The sequence below is a fragment of the Heteronotia binoei genome, chromosome 2 (assembly GCF_032191835.1).
Source record: "Heteronotia binoei isolate CCM8104 ecotype False Entrance Well chromosome 2, APGP_CSIRO_Hbin_v1, whole genome shotgun sequence".
NCBI classification, from domain to species: Eukaryota; Metazoa; Chordata; class Lepidosauria; order Squamata; family Gekkonidae; genus Heteronotia; species Heteronotia binoei.
The window spans coordinates 28,251,117-28,271,234 of NC_083224.1; the positions used below are offsets into that span (position 1 = coordinate 28,251,117).

At 43.9% G+C, this 20,118-nt stretch overlaps 1 protein-coding gene across 1 annotated transcript; it reads right to left on the reverse strand.

Annotated features, from left to right (window-relative positions):
* Positions 1-901: 901 nt before the first annotated feature.
* On the reverse strand, positions 902-19,126 carry ZNF831 (zinc finger protein 831). The gene is made up of 5 exons (XM_060232968.1): positions 14,956-19,126; positions 9,989-10,143; positions 8,613-8,785; positions 4,810-4,970; positions 902-1,848 (listed from the first exon to the last, which is right to left on the reverse strand). Exons 1-5 carry the CDS (start codon positions 19,123-19,125, stop codon positions 1,093-1,095), a joined length of 5,415 nt encoding a protein of 1,804 aa, XP_060088951.1. The 5' UTR covers position 19,126; the 3' UTR covers positions 902-1,092.
* Positions 19,127-20,118: the final 992 nt, after the last annotated feature.

A 20,118-nucleotide genomic window follows, 5' to 3' on the forward strand; every position in this document is an offset into this window, starting at 1 on the left:
CTTGAAAGCTGCTCTGTTATCCTGTAACAATTTTAAAAATACTCCCAAACTCATATGAAAGTAAATAGAAAACTTGGCTATAATAAAGCAGTACACCTGTGCTCCAAAGTCACCAGTACTTCAAATTAGTGTTGGAATGAAAATAAGGTTCTTGTCTAGGCCAAATGTTATTTCACTTGATGTATATAGAAACTCGTAAATTCTTCAAGGCAGCAACAGAGAGATTCTCTGATAGGGTGTAGGTTGGGTTAACCCAAGAATCTAGATAGAGGCAGGAAGTCTTAGTACCCTGTAAGTGGCTTTTTAAAAAACCTGTACACCCAGAGCTTGGGGGTAGGGGGTGAAATAATTCTATTTAAAATCTGAGTGTGGACCCTGGATGGCGTGGAAAACTGGAATTCGGAGGAGCCCTGTGTTTCTGAAATGCTTACAAGCGATAACTAACACCCCATGTTCTTGGTCGGAAGGGGGATATCAAGTAGTCAAATAGATCTTGGCAGAAAAAGGCACAAAACACAGAGCAGGACGTGCTTGTGTTGGGGTTTTTTTGTCACGAGGAAGCGTGGACCATTTGTGCAACATGGCAAAAACAGCTAGGTGCCTCACAAGCATAGATCTTCTCATGCAAAATCCTTTAGAGATGTAGGGAAGGAAATGCTGTTGAAAAGAAGCTTGGAGCAGCTGAAAGAACGATTCTGGAGATAGTCGTGTTCTGGCTCTTGAAAAAGTCAACCTTCAGCTTCTCGGAGAAGGAGAGAATGCTACCGTGCCATCAGGTGCATTGCAGTATACGAAAAAGATGAAGATGCTCTTATCAATGCTGAACTCATCAGGAAGTCTGATGACGTCAGAAGCTTAAGGTACTGTGGGCTTACGATGGGTCTTTTCGACGTGATAATGGCTTCCATGTTTGGTGTAACCTCACGCAAAAGAAAGCCCAAGTCCTTGGCAAAGGTTTTTTATCTGGAGAGACCAGGAATGGCTTTGCTGATCAGCAGGTACCTTGGTCTGATGGTTGAGTGGCCACTTATGGGGCACTGTCTCCCAATCGCACCCTTGTATGCTGATCTTCAACAGGGAGTGGGCTGTGGGCTATATTTCTATAATGAGCCGGTCTTCATCTTCACTGCTTGTGTCCTCTTCCACATGCGTTTGTTTGTTCATCATTTCCAAGGTCTGCTTTTTGTAAGATTTGGATGGTGTTCCGGAGCTACCTAAGGGAGCAGAGGGGTTTCTGAAAACGGGAAATTCAGAAGCACAAAGTTTTCCTTGCCAGTTATCCAGTTGCATAGAGCTGCTCTTAGCTGCACTTCCGTGGTGGAGAGGAGACTCAGCGGTCTGAGCGTGCCTGGAACTGGTCAAACAAACATTTGAAACCGACATCTCGGTAAGCAGCTTTGATTTGAGAGAACAGCATTGGGTCTGAATTACAGAGGGAAGTTTTTCATGTAAAGGTGAATACAAATTGCCCTTCTTGGTTTGTTCTGTTCTTCCTGGGACATGGGGAAGTGGCTCGAAGACGGAACGTTTTTGACTTCTAGATTCCATACAAAGTACGTTTTTGCAGTCTGCTTTTGGCCCATTGGAAACGGGCCTTGTAACCTCCAAAAACGAACGGCCGCAAGGATGGCTCTCGCCTGGATCTCTGAATGCAAAGTGACAAGTCCCGGTAGATGTGCAGAGATACTCAGGATGCATCTCAGGCTGAAGATCCTTCAGTGACTTTCCCAAAGAGCCCGCATTCAGACCAACATCTTTTGGGACCAGCACATGGGTAGGCAATGTGCAGGAATGTGACGCTGGAACTGTTCTCTGAAGGGAGAGGATGCCACCAGGTCTAGAAGCAACCTATCAGAAACGGGAAATGATCAGTTCATTCACCATCATAACACATTCAAATCCTAGAACAATTGATGGGGTTATGGAAAGTAGTGTGCTGGCTTGAACATGAGAAGCTGTGCTTATCCTGAGCCAGACCTTGGTCTTTCGGGTTCCGTATTGTCTGCTCTGACTGGCAGCATCTCTCCAGAGTGTCAGGTTGAGGTCTTTTACATCACCTGCTACCTAGACCTCTCATTTCTGATAAAGGCAGCTTTGACTCTGGAAAACGTATACTCTGAAACTCTTGTTGGGTCTCTAAGGTGCTATCAGACATGCATCTGTCTTCTTTACTTCAAGCCACCCGCTGAAACTTGAGGAGAGGCTGTAGCTCAGGGGAAGGGCCTCTGCTTTGCAGGCGGAAGGTTCCAGGTTCAATCCCCAGCATTTCCATTTAAAAAGGACCAGGCAGTAGGTAATGCGAAAGGCCTCAGCCTGAGACCCTGTCTGAGTAGACAATGCTGACCCTAACGAACTGATGGTCTGACTCAGAATAAGGAGTTTTGCGTGAAACAACTGAACCTTTTAACTAGAGGTATCAGGAACTGAACATGAGAGCTTCTGTATGTCAAGCAGATGCTTCACTGCTGATGTCCATCCTCTTCTCAGTCAGCTTATCAGGATATACAAAGCCAGTGACTACTACTTATAGAACTTTATTTGTTCCCAAGGCTGTCTTCTCGCTGTGAAGTGACATTTCACATGATCCTTTCAGTGGTGGAACTTGACTTAATGAGCATCTTTGGAACACGTGCATATACATGTTCCCTCTCCCTGTTCCACAGTGCCTGCCAAAATTTATTTTGCAGTAACAAAATATGTCATGACAAATGTCATCTTCACAGTTCCCTGCTAAAATTTTCTAGTAAAAATGTGCATACTTCAGGAGGTTGCCAAATATCCCATAAATCATTTCCAAAACTTGCCTAGTGTAGCTCTGACATGAAATCATTTTGATAGATAATTTGGACACTGCCTCTTCAGAGACCTTCTTGGGGTCACGAACCACATTGAATTCCACATTTTAATCACTCTCTTTGTAAGGAAGTATTTCCTTTTGTTCCTCCTGAATCTAAGATTCATAATTCAACAAAATTTCTCCTTAACCCCACTAGCAATAAAAGCATTCCAAAATATTCATAGAATCTACCACCCAGTGAAAGAAGACTGCAGATTTATACCCCACCCTTCTCTCTAAATCAGAGACTCAGAGCGGCTTACAATCTCCTATATCATCTTCCCCCACAACAGACACCCTGTGAGGTGGGTGGGGCTGAGAGGATTCTCACAGCAGCTGCCGTTTCAAGGACAACCTCTGCCAGAGCTATGGCTGACCCAAGGCCATTCCAGCAGGTGCAAGTGGAGGAGTGGGGAATCAAACCCGGTTCTCCCAGATAAGAGTCTGCACACTTAACCACTACACCAAACTGGCTCTCAATGAAAGCAATGTAAAACAGCATTTTTCTTTGATTTGTGGCCAAACCAGATGTTGGTATCAGGTAAAGTAGCAAAACTGACTCATGTGTTTTTGAAAGGTGAATGTCTACATATTACATTTTGATGCACTAAACCAGGGATGTCAAACATGCGATCCAGGGGCCGAATCAGGCCCCCAGAAGGCTCCTACCAGGCCCGCGAGCAAGTCTGTTTCCTTCTCCCTCTCTCTTGCTTCCTTCAGTTATCAGAGATTACTAAATAAAATATTTCAAGCGTGCTAATCTTTTAAGCATGTTTTATTTAAATTGTGTTTGTCTGCATCCTTTATATAGCCTATATCTCCACTACCTGGCCTTACATTTTATTATGACACACGAGTAGTGCCATGATCACCATCTTCAAGTACTTGAAGGGCTGTCATATAGAGGATGGTGTGGAATTGTTTTCTGTGGCCCCAGAAGGTAAGACTAGAACCAATGGATTGAAATTAAATCAAAAGAGTTTCCGGCTCAACATTAGGAAGAACTTCCTGACTGTTAGAGCGATTCCTCAGTGGAACAGGTTTCCTCGGGAGGTGGTGGGCTCTCCTTCCTTGGAGGTTTTTAAACAGAGGCTAGATGGCCATCTGACAGCGATGAAGATCCTGTGAATTTGGGGTAGGTATCTTGCACAAACTAGTTACGCAGATGAACTATGTAAGTACCCCTGAAGCTGCCCAATACTAAGTCACACCGCTGGTTTATTCTTACTCTTGTCTACTCTAACTGGCAAAAGTCTAAATAGCCCTGACTAGTTGGGGCTTGTCAGATCTCATAAAGCAAAGCAGGGGTGACCCCAGTTAATACTTGGACGGGAGAGATCACCATGGAAGACCAGGGTTGCTATGCAGAGGAAGGCAATGGGAAACCACCTCTGGTCATCACCTCTTCCTATGAAAACCTCACAAGAGGTTGCCATAAGTCAGCCATGGGTTGACTGCATTTTATTATAATTGGTAGGCAGAAGAACAAAGCATGAGTCAAGTATCACCTTTAAGACCAACAAACGTTTATTCAGAATGTTGGTCTTAAAGGTGCTCCTTGACTCCTGCTTTGTTCTACTCCTTCAGACCAACACGGCTGTCCACCTGGATCTATCTACATGGTAGACAGAAAGTCTTTCACATCGCCTTTTAACTAGAGATGCCAGGGGATCGAATGTGGGACCTTTTGCATACCAAGCCCATGTTTTATCACAGAGATACAGCTCTACCCCCAATGACTTCACCAGAAGGAGCATCCTTTTGTTCTTATATAAGGTTTTCAACAGCTTTCCTGCAGTTGAAAAAATGGCTGTGCTGTGGAATCTGGGACCTGCTCGGGCAAAGGCCATGTGGGGCAGGGTCTGTACTAAGGAGGGGAATGAGGTGAGATTCAACAACAACAACAAAAAGCTTGCTGGATCCAACCCACATGTTGGAAATGTTCCTAAGCAAACAACTGCTCAGTCACCTACCTGCCCATCCTCTGAATCTTCCTGCTGGTTACTTAAGCTGCCAAGAGATGAAAACATCATTCCCGAGTCACTGCTTCCTTCTTGCGTTGGGTGCTTTTTCACAAAGGAGGCTGCCTCGCTCAGAGTCGAAGAGGTGTGCTGTTGAAGGTTTGGACCACGTCCTAGTCAGAAAAAGAATGCCGATATGCAATTGATTAGTAGCATGATGCATGCAGCAACCAGCTTCCAACTTTCCTATGATTTGGTCTAACCACTTTTGCATCATCTCAGAATGGTTTTATTTCATAAGCAGTGACCCTCAAATGCAGCCATTGAACGTTTTGTGTGTGTTATTACTGTTGATACTTTCCCCCTCCCAGAGTTCAAAAAAGGTGCAAATTTTAGTAAGGTTACCCTTTGAGCCAGGCCTAGGTTAGGTCTGCCTTGGCTATTAGGATATTTTGTTAATGTAGCAGAGTTTTGCCCAGCCATAGAAGCATGATACGGAGTGTAATAAATAAATTTCCCAAGAAGGATATTGGATTAAGGTTGGAAAAGTGGATTAAGGCAGAATGCAGTAAATCTGACAGATTTACCAGCAACATGGAATAGGGGAAGTATCCATCATTAGTCCTTCCTTTTATCTGTTCTAAGCCCTACTGCTTAGGGCAAGGCAGTTGGCTCCTTTCCTGGAGAACGGCGACCTGGCAACAGTGATCCATGCAACGGTCACCTCGAGGCTGGACTACTGCAATGCCCTCTACATGGGGCTGCCCCTGTGCCGAACTCGGAAGCTACAGCTACTGCAGAATGTCGCCGCCCGGCTGTTGTTAAGGCTCCCTAGTAGGGAGCACATTCAGCCGGGGCTTCGGGGACTGCATTGGCTGCCAATAGCATACCGAGTTCAGTACAAGGTGCTGGTTATGACCTTTAAAGCCCTTTATGGTTTAGGACCTGCCTACCTTAGGGACCGTCTCTCCCCACATGTTCCCCAGAGAGTGCTGAGATCGGGGTCTCAGAATCTCCTTACAATCCCTGGGCCAAAGGAGGCCCATCTGAAAACAACTAGGGACAGGGCCTTTTCGATTGCAGCTCCCTGTTGGTGGAACCAGCTTCCGGAGGAGGTGAGGGCCCTGCGGAATCTTGGACAGTTCCGCAGGGCCTGTAAGACAACCCTCTTCCGGCTGGCATATAACTGACCGATACCTGAATATCCAAATTCATGAACATCAGCATATTTGAACATTGGAATACTTGAAGAACTGATTTAGGGAAGATGTAGCATGGTATACTGATAAATGTGTTTTTATGTATTTTACTGTATTAATTATTAATGTATTTTAAGTTGATTTATTGTTAGAGTTTTATGTTGTCAGCCGCCCTGAGCCCGCTTCGGTGGGGTAGGGCGGGATATAAATCGAATGAAATAAATAAATTTCATTGAGTGCTCACGAGTTCCTGTATTGTGAGAAAGGGAGAAAAGGACTTCTTTCTCCAATTTCTCTATCCCATGCATAATTTTGTAAACCTCTATCATGTCACCCCTCAGTCATTGTTTCTCCATAGTATGTGGGTCAGAGGGTAGAAAGGGAGACATAAGTGGGGGGGGGGGCAGAGGAGGGGAAGGGGACCCTGGGCACTCTAAAATCTGGAGCCTGCCCTACCAGGGAAGGGTGGCTGGAAAATCTGAGGAGTGACTGCAGCTGCTGGAACACCAGGAGGGCTGGGGTAAGGCAGACTTGGAACATGATTACCACGCTTCCCCACCCCCATATGCCCGTTTGCCACTGCAGAGAAGAGCCAATCATGGAGCCCTTTCCATCTCAGAGTTTTATTAATTGACATACTCTTAATTGTGTGTGGGGAGGTGCCAGCCACATATTTTGGACATTGGTTTATTGCTCTGGATTTAATTAGTATCTCCACGTATTTCAGAGATTGGGTTATTTACTCTCAGTTTAACTGATACCGATGACAGATGTTATACCATTGCATTTTGAAGTGAGCTCTGTTTTTTTGTTAGAAGCCTCTTTGAAAGCTGTTAGAAGCCTCCTTGATATGCAGATATCATTCGTAAAGTTTTGGGAACAAGTGATCAAATACAACAAAATGGCAACAAGTGATTTTTTTAAAAAAGTGTTTTTCAGATCTACAGTTCATTCTGTACATGGAACAGAACTCAAAGGGTAGTAGTTAAAATCAGGGGTCATTTTGTAGAAAAAAAGGTGCAGGAGCTCAGTAGCATATCTCATTTGCATATGCCCTGGGCAGTGTTCCCTCTAAGCTGAGTTAGTGTGAGCTAGCTCGCAGATTTTTAGCCTCCAGTTCACACATTTTTGTCTTAGCTCAGGAAAATTGACCCCAGAGCATAATAATCTATGCAGTAGCCCACACCTTTAATGCCAGTAGCTCACAACTTTAATACCTGTGGCTCACAAAGTAGAATTTTTGCTCACAAGCTTAGAGGGAACATTGGCCCCAGGGCATGCAGACCCTGGCTGGAGGTTCAGGAGCTGTGCTCCTGTGAGCTCCTGCTGAATTCAAGCCCTGGTTAAAATTCATAATACTCTCTGGACTATATGGATTTAACAGGCCAATCCTGTACAGATCCAGGTGAGCAGCCATATTAATCTGAAGCAATAGAAGAAAGTGGGAGTCCAGTAGCACCTTTAAGACCAGCAAACTTTTATTCAAGGTGTGAGCTTTCATGTGCATGCACACTTCCTCAGACGAAGTGAAATGAAACTTACCAGTCCATATATATAGGGCAGAGGCTGAACAGCAAATTAGCATACAAGCATACAATGTAATGAAATATTTTAACAGATGCAAACAGGAATAACAAGCTCAGTTTATAAGGTCATCATTGTTTAGATTCAATTCCAGGGGAAAACAGTGAGTCAAATACATATGTCAGAATTGGCGACAGATGTGTAAATATATTAATTATGGAGTGTTAAGAACAATCATCTGACCCTGCTATCACACTCCATCCATCTCCTCTCAAGTGTGGAGGTAACCAATGGTATCTTTTTCTTTGAGGTGGGGTGATTTGTAGTGCCGTGTTATGTCTCCTCTGTTACCAGACCAGAGGAATACATTCCAATATACCATTCTAATTCATTGCATTACATTACAATGACGATTCTCCATTACTTTTCTAAATAAGAAATACACTAAAATAAAAAGGATGCATAGCCCTTCTTGGTGAGAATACAAATTAAGGACTGAATGAATGTAGCATGTGTAATGATATAAGTAACCAATATTGCTGTTGAGTCCTAGAGAGGTGTTTGTTCTAAGTTTTGTAATAATTTGTAATTCAGCACTTTCCATTCTGTTCTTTAAGTTCCTTTACAATAAAATAGCTACTTTGAGGTCCCCCACCAAATGTCCAGGAAGGTTGAAGTGTTCTGCTATAGGTTTCCCCCTTTTGTGATTCCTGATGTAAGATTTGTGTCTACTTATTCTTTGGTGTAGGATTTGTCCTGTTTGTCCTATGTAGAGAACCAAAACTTGAAGAACACTTCAGCCTTCCAGGACTTTCAATGGGCGACCTCAAATGTTGAGGTCCAATGTCTGCAAGTGTGCAATGTCGGAAACAGCCTTCACAATAGGCACATTAAAACAAACAAAGGGTCTGGAGGATGCTGCCTTGAGTCCCCCACCCAATGAACTCCAAGGAAGCAAAAAAGCCCACCAAGAAATAAGGGTTGTCTGCCCTGGCTCTCAGAATTGTCCATCCTTGACCATCCAACCAGAATTGCCCATCCAACCAGTGTAGGAATGAGCTATGAATTTATATGCTAGAACATCAGCCTTACCTTGTGAGGCTGTTGGAAGACAAAGGCATTTCCCACAATGCTCAGCGCCATCAGGGATGTAAGGATAGTGATGCTTTTTTGGAGTCTCCGAAGCCCTGTTCACTGGCCAATGTTGTTTGCTCAGCCTGCTGGTTTTCAGCAGTAGGTGTCTATGTCCATAATTTCCTTTATATCTACAGAGTAAAATATATAGATTCATTTTATTTATTTTAAATGTTCTATGACCACATTCATTACACACATGTCATGATGACCCACTACAGCATGACACAAAGGGCCAAAAATTAAGGATCCAAAAAGAAATGATTCCATAATGACTCCCGTAAAGATCATCTAATGGGAAAGATGGCTGGGGGCGGGGTGTGCTTTCACAAAATGGTCCTACTTTTGTGCACCTAAACCAATTTCACCCTCCCTCAAAGGATTTCTCTTTGTTCTTCACATCTTGGTACCACAGACACTAAAGCTAGTAAAGACAGGAACATTCAAACAAGTTCCAATTTACATTCTTAACCACTGAATAAGGACCACCCCCCCTTCTCTAAGAGCTATTTCCCTCAGACTGGGTAGGGATCACCCCCCCCCCTTTTCTAGGAGCTATTTCCTTGAGGCTTGAATGGGGGGTCCTCCTTGAGTCTCTCACTCCCTTAGTCTTGCTTCCCAATCCACTGTTAGTTCTTGACTGCCGCTCCTAATGCCACTCTCAACTGAAGAATTCCATTTGAATTCCCTGTCACTCAAGGCTCTCAGACTAGGTTACACCATTAATCATTTATTTTCTGTCACAGCATCCTACTCAGCTCTGAGACCCAGTATGGCATAGTGGTTAACAGCATAAGCCATAACTTGATGGCAGTTTCCACCAATCTACACCACCTTCCTGTAAAACAAACTTTCCCTCCACCACTTTCTCACCACAGCCTGCTGGGCTTTCCTAAATTGTTCGTGGGTTGGCGAGGGGTGTTCAGTAGCTCCCCTGGAACAGTCTGGGGGCAATAGTTTGAGAAACATTCCAGAAGTCTCTTCAGGCCAATCTCGGTGTGGGAGATAAGAACTAAATCATTGACATACAACAGCAAGGGTATTTCTTTCAAAGCTAATCTAGGGGCATGAAACTCTGGATAATGTATTAATAACACACTATTCTTTTAGTGGTTGCTTGAGATCATCTGATCATAGGAGTTCTGAAAAGGAAAGTAAGTAAGGATCTGCTTTTTATTTATTGTGGAACTCATCTTTAAAATGACAGTGTGTATCTTTATTGCAGCAACAGATTAGGCATGATTTCAATGAAGTCATATTGTTCACTTGCTGAAAGTTGTATATTTCCAGAAAGGGATGATATTTGTTCTAAGGCAAGAGTCCACATTTCTTACCGTTTGGGGTTGATTTTCATTTTTTTCCGTTTCCGACTTCTCTTGGCTTTACTTATGGTTGTCAGTTCTCTTATTTTACAATGCGTTTCATTTGTCTTTTCTTGCTCTGAAATGCTTTTCAAGAGTTCATCACCTCCAGCAGTTGAAAAGTACAGCTGTGAACATCACCCCCCCACACACAAAAATTGAGGAAATTAGGACATATATTGGAATTTATTCAGTAAAGAGATATAAACAATCATCTAAAGTGATCCAGCGTAAAATGCAATACCATGTACTGAAAATTCCAGCAAACAGGCAAGAGTCTACTGTTAAAATCAGGCAGCTACTATTAAAATACTATTAAAATCAGACAAGATCTACTATGTTTAGTTGAAGGCAAGTCCAGTTGGGCAAATTCCTGCTCTCCCTTCCCCATAGTTCTGACAATTACTCCCCAATTTTTCAGCACTAATATCACTACCAGTTTATTCATGATCCCCAAGTATACTTGAATGGTTCCTTTTCCCTAGGTGAGAAACTGTTATATTTATCTTGATAGCAGTTTTTTTTATTTTTCATAATGGAAATTTTGCATTTATGCAATGGTAAGTACAAAAATCCTTTTTTTAAAAAAAGAGTGGCCATAATTTGCTGCAAAGGGGGCGATACAGCCTCCCACCCCCCATACCCCAAGTAAAATATCCATTCAGTAATCTTGAGCTCCTGACCATGCAAGTGACAGTATATTGGAGACAAGGGAGACTTATTGTCTGTTTTTTTGCAGAGGCAGAAGCAAATGAGAGAAAGTGGCAATAATCTCAATAGTGCTTTGTGAGACCTTGCACATTTTAATCTGTAATTAATTTATGAATTATTTAATCATACAGCTGAATCAATTAAGGCTATTAGAGCCACTGTAAAGAGAATTTGGTGGGAGGAGGAGGAGGAAGAAGAGGAATGCAATTTCTAAAAATGCCATTTCAAGACAATTTTAAAAAAACCAACAGGAACATTGTTTTGCCTAAAAATACCCATGTTGTGTACAAACTTGCATTATTTCATGTTGACCACTTATAAATGCTATCAATCTGTGAAAAATCAAATTTAAAAAATCTGGGGAAAATAATGTGGGCATATATTTTCAGCACAATCCATTGGAAAGAGATTAATCTCCACAATATGCAGCATAATGGGATCTATGGAACATTAAGCAGGATGCAGCAAAAAGGACATGAGCCCCTTTGCTTGTGACACAGCCTCAGTCTAACTTCCCAGATGGGTAGCCTATAGCAGCCGAACAAACAGCACCTTAAAGACTGGTGGTGGAAAGTGCAGCCAAGTTGCAGCTGACTTATGGTGACCCCACATGGGGTTTTCAAGGCAAGCGATGTTCAGAGGGGGTTTGCTGTTGACTCTGCTGCTGTCTCTGCATAGCAGCCCTGAAATTTCTTGGTGGTCTCCCATCCAGCTACTAACCAAGGCCAACCATGTTTAGCTTCCAAGTTCTGATGAGATCAAGCTAGTCCAGCTCATCCAGACCAAGACACCTAAAGATTAACTGTACTGGCTTCACTTCAAGAGTAAGAAGGATGATCACAGGCCTAGAGACCAAGTCCTATGAGTAAGGTTGCCGATCCTCAGTTGGAGGCAGGAGATCCCCTGATTTGGAAGCCCTCCCCCCCCCCACATCAGGATTAACAGAAGGGGGGGAGGGAATTGTCTGCTGGGCACTCCATTGTACCCTATGGAGATTGGTTCTCATAGGACAGGGGTGTCAAACTAATTCGTTATGAGGGCCAAATCTGATATAAATGGGACTTTGTCAGGCCAGGCCACCGGGAAAAAACATCAAATGGCTGGGCATTGTGAACCCAGAGCAAAGAACATGGTTTCAGGGGACACACACACGTACACACACTGCAGCCAAAAATAAAACAATAAAGCCCAAATGCAAAAGCCCAAACTACTTATCTGAAACAAATACCTATCTTCCCTTCCAGCAGGGACTCTGGCAGGCCCACTGAGACACAAACCTAGGGCCAATACAAATGTGCAAAAATACAAGCATGCAAAAACTTGATTTAGATCAGAAAGGCGGTGGGGGGTCTGAAACTGACTGGAAAGCACAAGCACTTAGGGTGGCCAGGTCTGACTCAAGAAATATCTGTGGACTTTGGGGGTGGAGCCGGGAGCAAGGGTGTGACAAGCTCAAATGAACTCCAGTTCTGGCCATCACATTTAAAGGGACCACACACCTTTTAAATGCCTTTCCTCCATTTGGAATAATGAAGGATAGGGACACTTTCTTTGGGGGCTCATAGAATTGGACCCCCTCATCCAATATCTTTGAAACTCGGATAGTGTTTTGAGGAGAGGCACCAGATGCTATGCTGAAAATTTGGTGCCTCTACCTCAAAACACAGCCCCCCAGAGCCCCAGATACCCACAGATCAATTCTCCATTATACCCTATGGGGACCAGTCTCCATAATGGAGTGCCCAGCAGACATTCAAGCCCCCCTCCTCACTGCTTTCTGATAACTCTGAAGCAGGGGAGGGCCTCCAAACCAGGGGATCCCCTGCCCCCAACTGGGGATTAGCAACCCTACAGGCACCAGCATGCTCAGCACCTCCAGCCACCCACAGCCAGCAGCAAGATGCAAAAAAAGGCACTTTCCAGAGGTCACGGAAGGGGGGGGGGGCACTGGACTGAAACTTTGTTCTGTCCATATATTAGTAATAAGATTATATAATAATATGCTATTCAACCTTCACCCTCATCATGATATCTGATTCTGAACAACAGCTTCATCATATGGATAAAAACATCTGCACATCTGGGTTATGTATGGGAACACTTCTCTACAGGCCTGAAGGAAGGCTCAGGTTTGCAGAAATGTGCATATATTGGAAGGGGAAGTTTAAAAACCTTAAAATAAAAGAAGCCATGTAAAAGAATGCCACCAAAATCTCCCAAGATTACACTGTGCAATTTGGGTGGCAACTTCCATTGACATTGCTGACCTTAGTCCACTAGTGAAGGCAAGGAGAGAAACAACATTAATTCAATTTCAAGAGTTGATATTTTGACAATCCCAGAACATCTTTTCTTAAATGGTTGTGTCTCTCATATATTTCTACAACTATTGACAGAGCCGTATTATTATTGTCTGCAGTGAAAACATGCATTGCTAGGAATTGGAAAAGCACATCACCCCCTTCCCTTACTCAGTGGCAGAAACAAAATTTGAGGGTTTTATATGATGGCAAAATTGACTGACAATCTTAATTCAATTGATGGCTGTGAAACACCTTCCAACTTTAATGCTATATGGTTTCCTTTATTGGAATATCTAACTGCTCAACAAGAAATCCCTAAAATTGTGAATGATTTACTCCTATGGTAAAATGTTGACACTGTTTGTTTATTTATATTATAATATCTTAATTTGAAATACATGTTATGTGTGTGTGTGTGTGTGTATTGGCAGACATCAAGACAATATCAGCCTATTAATGTTTTATTTATAATTGTATTATTTATAATTGTACTGTTTCATAATATCAGCCTATTCATATTTTATTTATAATTGTACTGTTTCATGATTTAAAACCAATAAACTGTTAATTTACAAAAGGACGGAAAAGCAAAGGAAAAGCTGGAAGGGGAGTGTCATGATCTGAGGCCTAGTGCGGCCTAGAGGGCAGGGAAAAGCCTACACTGGAGTTGCTGGTGGGCCTACATTTCTCAGGATCCCTTCTGTCCCTTTGATTGGGTGAAGACATTTTGGAGGAAAACTTGCCCAAAGGGGGTGGGACCTGGGAGGAAATAATAAAAGGCCCAGCTACAGAGGAAGGCTTGTTCTCTCTGGAAAGGGTCAGGGAGAAAGGCAGTCTCTGGAGAAAAGGCAGCTGGAGGGTTCCATCACTCAAGGGTGAGTGAGTTTATTTGGAATTATAGTAAGGGAACATCTAGGTAGACGCGCCACGGCTTTTATTTGTTTACACCAACCTTTACTGTTAATTTATTCACTGTGCACTAAGAAGCTTTTGCAACCCACTTATTGTTTTGAGCACTGATAATAAATTTCTTGTTGTTATGGTTAAACAGCCTGGGTCCTCACTTCTCTTTGATCACAGTTAAAATATTTTGCTAAAAAAGAAGACATGGGGGGGGGGGGGTTGGGTGCTCTGGGCCTTCCCCTACAGACCCTTACTGGAGTGGTGGCAGCCAATAGAAGACCCTTCCTGGTCCCCTGCTGTGTGACAGGGAGGAAGATAAAAGGGAAAGAGAAACAGTAAAAGGTAGATAAGTAGATGAATGGAAGACAAGGAAAAGGGAGACCCTGCAGGCATTGGAAGGGAAAGAGGAAAAACAAGACAGAGAAAGGTAACAGAGAAATCAGTTCTCCCCACCACATTCTCACAGGTCCCTCCACTTGCTTTGTCCTAATTTAAATTCCTGCATTTGGATGAGAAGTGGGTTGCCAATCCCCAGGTGGGGGTAGGGGATCCCCCAGTTTGGAGGCCCTCCCCCCACTTCAGGGTCATCAGAAAGCCGGGGTGGGGGGATGTTTGTTAGGCACTCCATTATTCCCTATGGAGACTAATTCCCATAGTTTAATATTGAGAATTGATCTGTCGGTATCTGGGGCCCGGGAGGGGGGCTGTTTTTTGAGGTAGAGGCACCAAATTTTCAGCATAGCATCCAGCGCCTCTCCCCAGAACACCCTCCAAGTTTCAAAAAGGTTGGACTAGGGGGTCCAATTCTATGAGCCCCAAAAGAAGGTGCCCCTATTCTTCATTATTACCAATGGCGGGAAGGCATTTAAAAGGTGTGCGGTCCCTTTAGAGGTGATGGCTAGAACTCCCTTTGGAGTTCAGTCGTGCTTGTCACAACCTTGCTCCTGGCTCCATCCTCAAAGTCCCCAGATACTTCTTGAATTGGACTTGACAACCCTAATGGGAAGAGAAGAATGACTTTACCTTCTCTGTTTGCTGGCTCTGAGTACAAAAAGCCATTGAGGTGTTCGCAATTCCACTTGTTAAGCCTTCGCTAGCAGCCTGCCTGGCGTGTTTCATTTTGCAAAATGTCAGGCTGCATTTCGAGTCAACTTTTTCGTTCTCTGAGGTATGCAAGGAAGAATATGCCGAATCTTTCTTCTCTTTCTGCTCAACAGGAAGAGGGAGGTTTCGGGTTAAGCAACACCAAGTCAATCGAGGTTCAGCATTTAGACTTGGAAAGGATATGCTCAAGTTTGGGATCTTTGAATTCGCTACATGTGAAATCATGCTTAACTGGGACAGCGTGCGAACTTCCTCCTGCGGGGTGCAGACCACATGGCAATAAAGCATGTCCGAGGAACGGCAAAGGCATCTGGAATTATCCACTGAAGAAGTGGGCAGTCTTGTGAAAGGGTTAATATCTGGTTCCCATTCCTTGATTTTGTTGTCATGATTTCCGTGCAAAGCTGCCCTTTCCACCAGCGAGGAAACCGATATTACTGAACTGTTCCCTGAGTGTATTAACTTTAGGGCCGGATTCCTCCCTATCATGTCTGAAGAAATGAAAAAACCTCCTGTGTACATAGATGTGAAGCAGATTTTCTTTCCTGCAGTGTAGGATGAGCAGACCATCGTGCCCCCCTCACCTTCCTGTGCTTCACCAATATTGTCCCTGTCCTCTGCTCTTTTCAAGACTTCTTTCACCTTCTCCTCCTGCCAGGCACTCTGGTGTTCGTGACGTCTCTCTTCTAACCTAGTTGCGATGCTGGTTGTTTCTAGGATTGCTGGTGAACAAGCTACAAGAGACTTCCGTGTTGGGTGAGCATCACATTTTAGCTCTTTTGTTCTGGTTGGATGACTCAGTTCCAGCTGCAAAGGGCACATGCAGACATCCGCGGAACTGGTACCCAGTGATTTGTAATTATGGGGAAGGTTAATAGTATTGGTGGAAGTCATCGGCAGTGAAATACAAGCCTTTTGGGCCAGCTTTCCTGGAGGAAGCAGGGACATATCTGTATTACCTTCTTGTGGATATTTGAGAATGTACTTGGGGAGAAATTCATTTTCCTTTAGGTGTGGTGTAACTACTGGCTGAATGGATGGAGATGCTGTTACTATATCTCCTTTCAGAGATGATGTTCTTGTCCCTTTTATCATTGGACTGGGATTTTCTGTCCGTTTATGAAAAGAGTAGGAACTACAGATGTATTCCTTTGTCACTTCAGACCTGAGTTGTTCGGAAAAAGAAAATGCAGATACACTTGCTGTATTAACACTATAATCCCTGTTAGAGCTCATCATGGGATACTGGACTATTTCTTTGCATTCTACACTGCTCCCCTTGTCTGCTGTGAATTTTGGCGTTTTTACTTTAACTGAATGGGTTATTGAAACAGGGGCAACGACGTTAATAATTTTGAATTGATCTAGCAGTTTCACAATTCTGTCCTTTGGACTGCTAGGGGCACGGTCGATATTTAACATGCTTTCTTCCATCGTCCGTTCATCCACTTTTAGCTTTTTTCTCTCGGAAGGCAATTTTTGTGGTTCCTGCACAGGTTCGTCACAGTTGCCCTGATGAAGAGGTAAGGCCACCTGTGCAAGTGGGAAGCTTTCTTTCCCTCCAGGGTCTTCTCCTTTGACAGGTGGAATATCTTCATGTTCTGGCACATGTTTCATATAGTCTCCTTGTCCACACATCTCCTCTGATCCCTTGCTACACTTCTGCAAGCTAGCAGACAGGATATTAGTCTCTTGGTCTGGGGCCTGGTGAAGCTGGAGTTTTGATTCACAGCCAGTATTTAAAGACAATATCTGGTTGTTACCATTTAGATCTTTTTTGACTGCACACAGTGTTCTGCATCTACATGCAGCAAATGTTTTAGGCATCCCACTGGGTCCGCCATCATTTACTGAAAAGGATGTCTCCATCAGTTCTGAAAAGCTGCCTAAACCCTCCTGAGAAGAAGTACTCTGTGATATCCGACTACCAATGGAGCTTCCTTCTGACTCTTCAGTATTTAATTTAGCAGGAACAGCCACCGGGGACGGAACTAGATTTGTAGGTGAAGGACATCTGCCAGTTTGAGGCCCAGTGATTCTCTCATGACTAGCAGCTTCCTTGGTGTCTAACTGGAAACCTGAAATGTCAGTGACCTTGTTTCCCTTTTGTTTGCTTTTCATTTTTTGGTAGATTTTCTTAAACGTCTCATCCCCATACACTTGCCATTTTTCCTGAGAGAACATTTTGACTTTCCTCTGACTGGACTTCTTACACTTCACGTTCACTCCTTCCACTCTGGCTCCTGTCTTTTTAGCACCTTTCGGCTCTTCTGAAGGTGACGATTCCGTCATGTTACCAAGTGGCAAGTCATCTACTGCCCCCTGTCTGACAAGTGCACGGGGATGGCTGGAAGGTAAGTCCCCCCTACTCGAAGCAAACCTCTTGCTGTGTGAAAGACCAGAAACATTTGTGTTCAGGGACACTCTGGTGAACGAAGAGAATGGAGAACTTTCCCCATGGTCCTGAATTCTTCTCGTACTCTCAACAAAAGGCAAAGAGTTACTCCTGGTGACAGGCACACAGTCTATGGTGGTGGAGAACTGAGTGGGGACTGAATGAAAAAACAATGGTTTGACTTTTTCTATGGGCGTGAAGGTAGACTTGGCTGAGCAAAGTGAGAGGTTCTTTCTCCTGTTTACGTCAAGAGATCGTATATCAAAATGGAACGAGTCTTTGTACGTGTAAGGCATTGGCAAGTCGATGCTCCCTTGCTTGGACAGAACAGTTTTCCTGGGCCTCACATTGTCCAGTTGGGTGTCATCCACCACCGCTTTATTCTGAGAAATGAGTTTAGCAATGTGCTCCTCCAGCTTCTTCTTCTCTAGTGCCAAGCTTCCAGTTGCTTTCTCAGCTGGATCCGCTTTCAAATGACTTGCTGTGGTACACCTGAGATCGCTTGTGGTGGCATCACCATCTGATTCTGTGCTGTGCTCACAAAGACTGTGTAGGGGGCTGGGGGACATCATCTGCTGCTCCACACTATCGGAGCGTGACAGATACCCTGAGTCAGTGCTCTCGCATTTCTTCAGCTTGTAGTCAGGAGATTTGCTGTCCCATAGCTTCTCTGGGTATGTGGCCTGCTGCCTCTGCAGCTGAGAGTGTTGACTGACCATAGGAGATTTTTGGTCCTGTATCTTCCTTCTCTGCAGGAGATTGGCTAAATCTTTCATGGTCTCTTTTTCAAGGACATTCTGATTCACCCCTCCATGACAGGAGTTGTCAGTTGTCACACACTGGCCTTCAGATACGAGGGTTAAAGCATTCGCCGCTGACAATGAAGTAGTGGGTGGATGATTCTCACTGGCTATCACAGCAGTAGACTCTGACATGGCTTGTTTAATAACTGCCCTTGGGTAGACACCATCCCTATCACTGGTTTTTGTTGTCTGAAGGGATCTGACATTCTCGGCCTCCTTCTCACCCTCCTCTAACAGGCTACAGCTGTCAGAATCTGAAGGCGGCCTTGCGTTGTTGACATGCGTTTGGGTTCTCCTGTGTTTATACAAATTGCTCTGAGTTTTAAATGCAATACCACATGTGGTACATGGGAAAGGCCTCTCCCCTGTGTGCGAGCGCATATGTTTCTCCAGAACGCTTGGCTTCAGGCAATCACGCCCGCAGTGTTTACAGAGGTATTTCCCAGCACTTTTGGGAGATCTTCCTGGGCTTCCAAGCGGCATACAGGGAGAAGAATTCTGTGGCAAAACTGGTAAACCACTAACTATGTTTATTGTCTGAGGAGGCTTCTGAGGGGATGCATGAAGCTGGTCGGTTCCCTCCGAATGTACAAGCGAGCTGAGGATTAAAGGCATGTTACTGTTCTTCAGGTTGTAACTGGCTTGGCCTGAGGGCAGCTGGCTGTTGGGCTGAAGACGTTCTGACTGGATAGGCTGATAAAGTGGAATAGTAAGCGCTTTCAGGTATATTGTCTGAGAAAGTGCCTGTTCTGGCTGGAGAATCACTGGACTCAGTGAGAAACTGGATGCCGCTGGTATAGCTTGAAGGCAAGAAAGTTGAATTGACTGGTCTTCCAGTGAGACTGGGGGGCCAGGAAGTTTCTGGGAATCCATTTCTTTGACGTTATGCATCATTCAATATTCCGTTCGTTACCTGTAGGAGAAATATATGTAAGTAGTTATATTGCAAACCAACATTCTTTCCCACATTCACGATTGCAAGGCCAAACAAGCCAAGAGTCAAGTGCACGCCTAAGTGAGTGTTAGAAATTAATTAATACCATGACAATACCAGCGCCTAAACATTTATTTTGAAGGATATTTTTAAATAACATAACCTGTGAGAGAAGGAGCAAGCGGAGGGAAATTATGAGCTGTCCCAAACAACAAATTTCAGCAAATCATTTTTAAATACAATATGTAAATGTAACTGTCTTTTTAGTCACTGAAGAGAAACGTGGTTGCCTGACTTTTTAATAATATAACAGAGCTGTACTAGGCCTCGCGAGAGCCCAAGTTTCAAAACCCTGTTGCTATGATACTAACTGGATGACCTGGGGCCAGTTCTTTCTCTTATCAGCTTCACCTACCTCATGAGAATGATAATTATAATTATTGTATGTCAGTGGGTGTAGTATAGTCAGAAGATCTGAAGATTGTCTAGTAGCCTGTAACTCTGGCTTTTTTTGTTGAGAGCTAGGTTATTTTGGGGGGCTGAAAGAACTGTGACTGACCCAGGGTCACCCAACTGGCTTCAAGGGGAGGAGTAAGGAATCGAATCCAGTTCTCCAGGTTAGAGTCCACCACTTTTAACCACTATACAAAAATGGCTCAGTATGAGGATCATGTGAGGACAAAATGGAGGACAGGAAAACCACAGATGGCCGGCCTGACCAACCTAGACAATCACAAAGGGGGCCCAGAAAGAGTTGCCAACTCCAGGTTGAAAAATACATGGAGATTTGGGGGTGAAGCCTGTGGAAAGTAGACCTTGACAGGGGAGGACCTCAGTGGGGTAAAATGCCATAGAGTCCACACTTCAAAGCTGTCATTTTGTCTAGTATCTGTGGCCTGGAGATTCACTGTAATTCCAGGAGATCTCTAGGCCTGATCTGGTAGTTGGTG

Excerpts from the sequence above, each read along its gene's own strand:
- ZNF831 (XM_060232968.1), bottom strand. The coding sequence starts at position 19,125 with ATGCATAACGTCAAAGAAATGGATTCCCAGAAACTTCCTGGCCCCCCA. Across the intron at positions 10,144-14,955 it reads AGAGCCAGCAAACAGAGAAG|CTGTACTTTTCAACTGCTGG; the intron begins GTAAAGTCATTC and ends TGATGTTCACAG. Across the intron at positions 1,849-4,809 it reads AAGATTCAGAGGATGGGCAG|GTTGCTTCTAGACCTGGTGG; the intron begins GTAGGTGACTGA and ends CGTTTCTGATAG.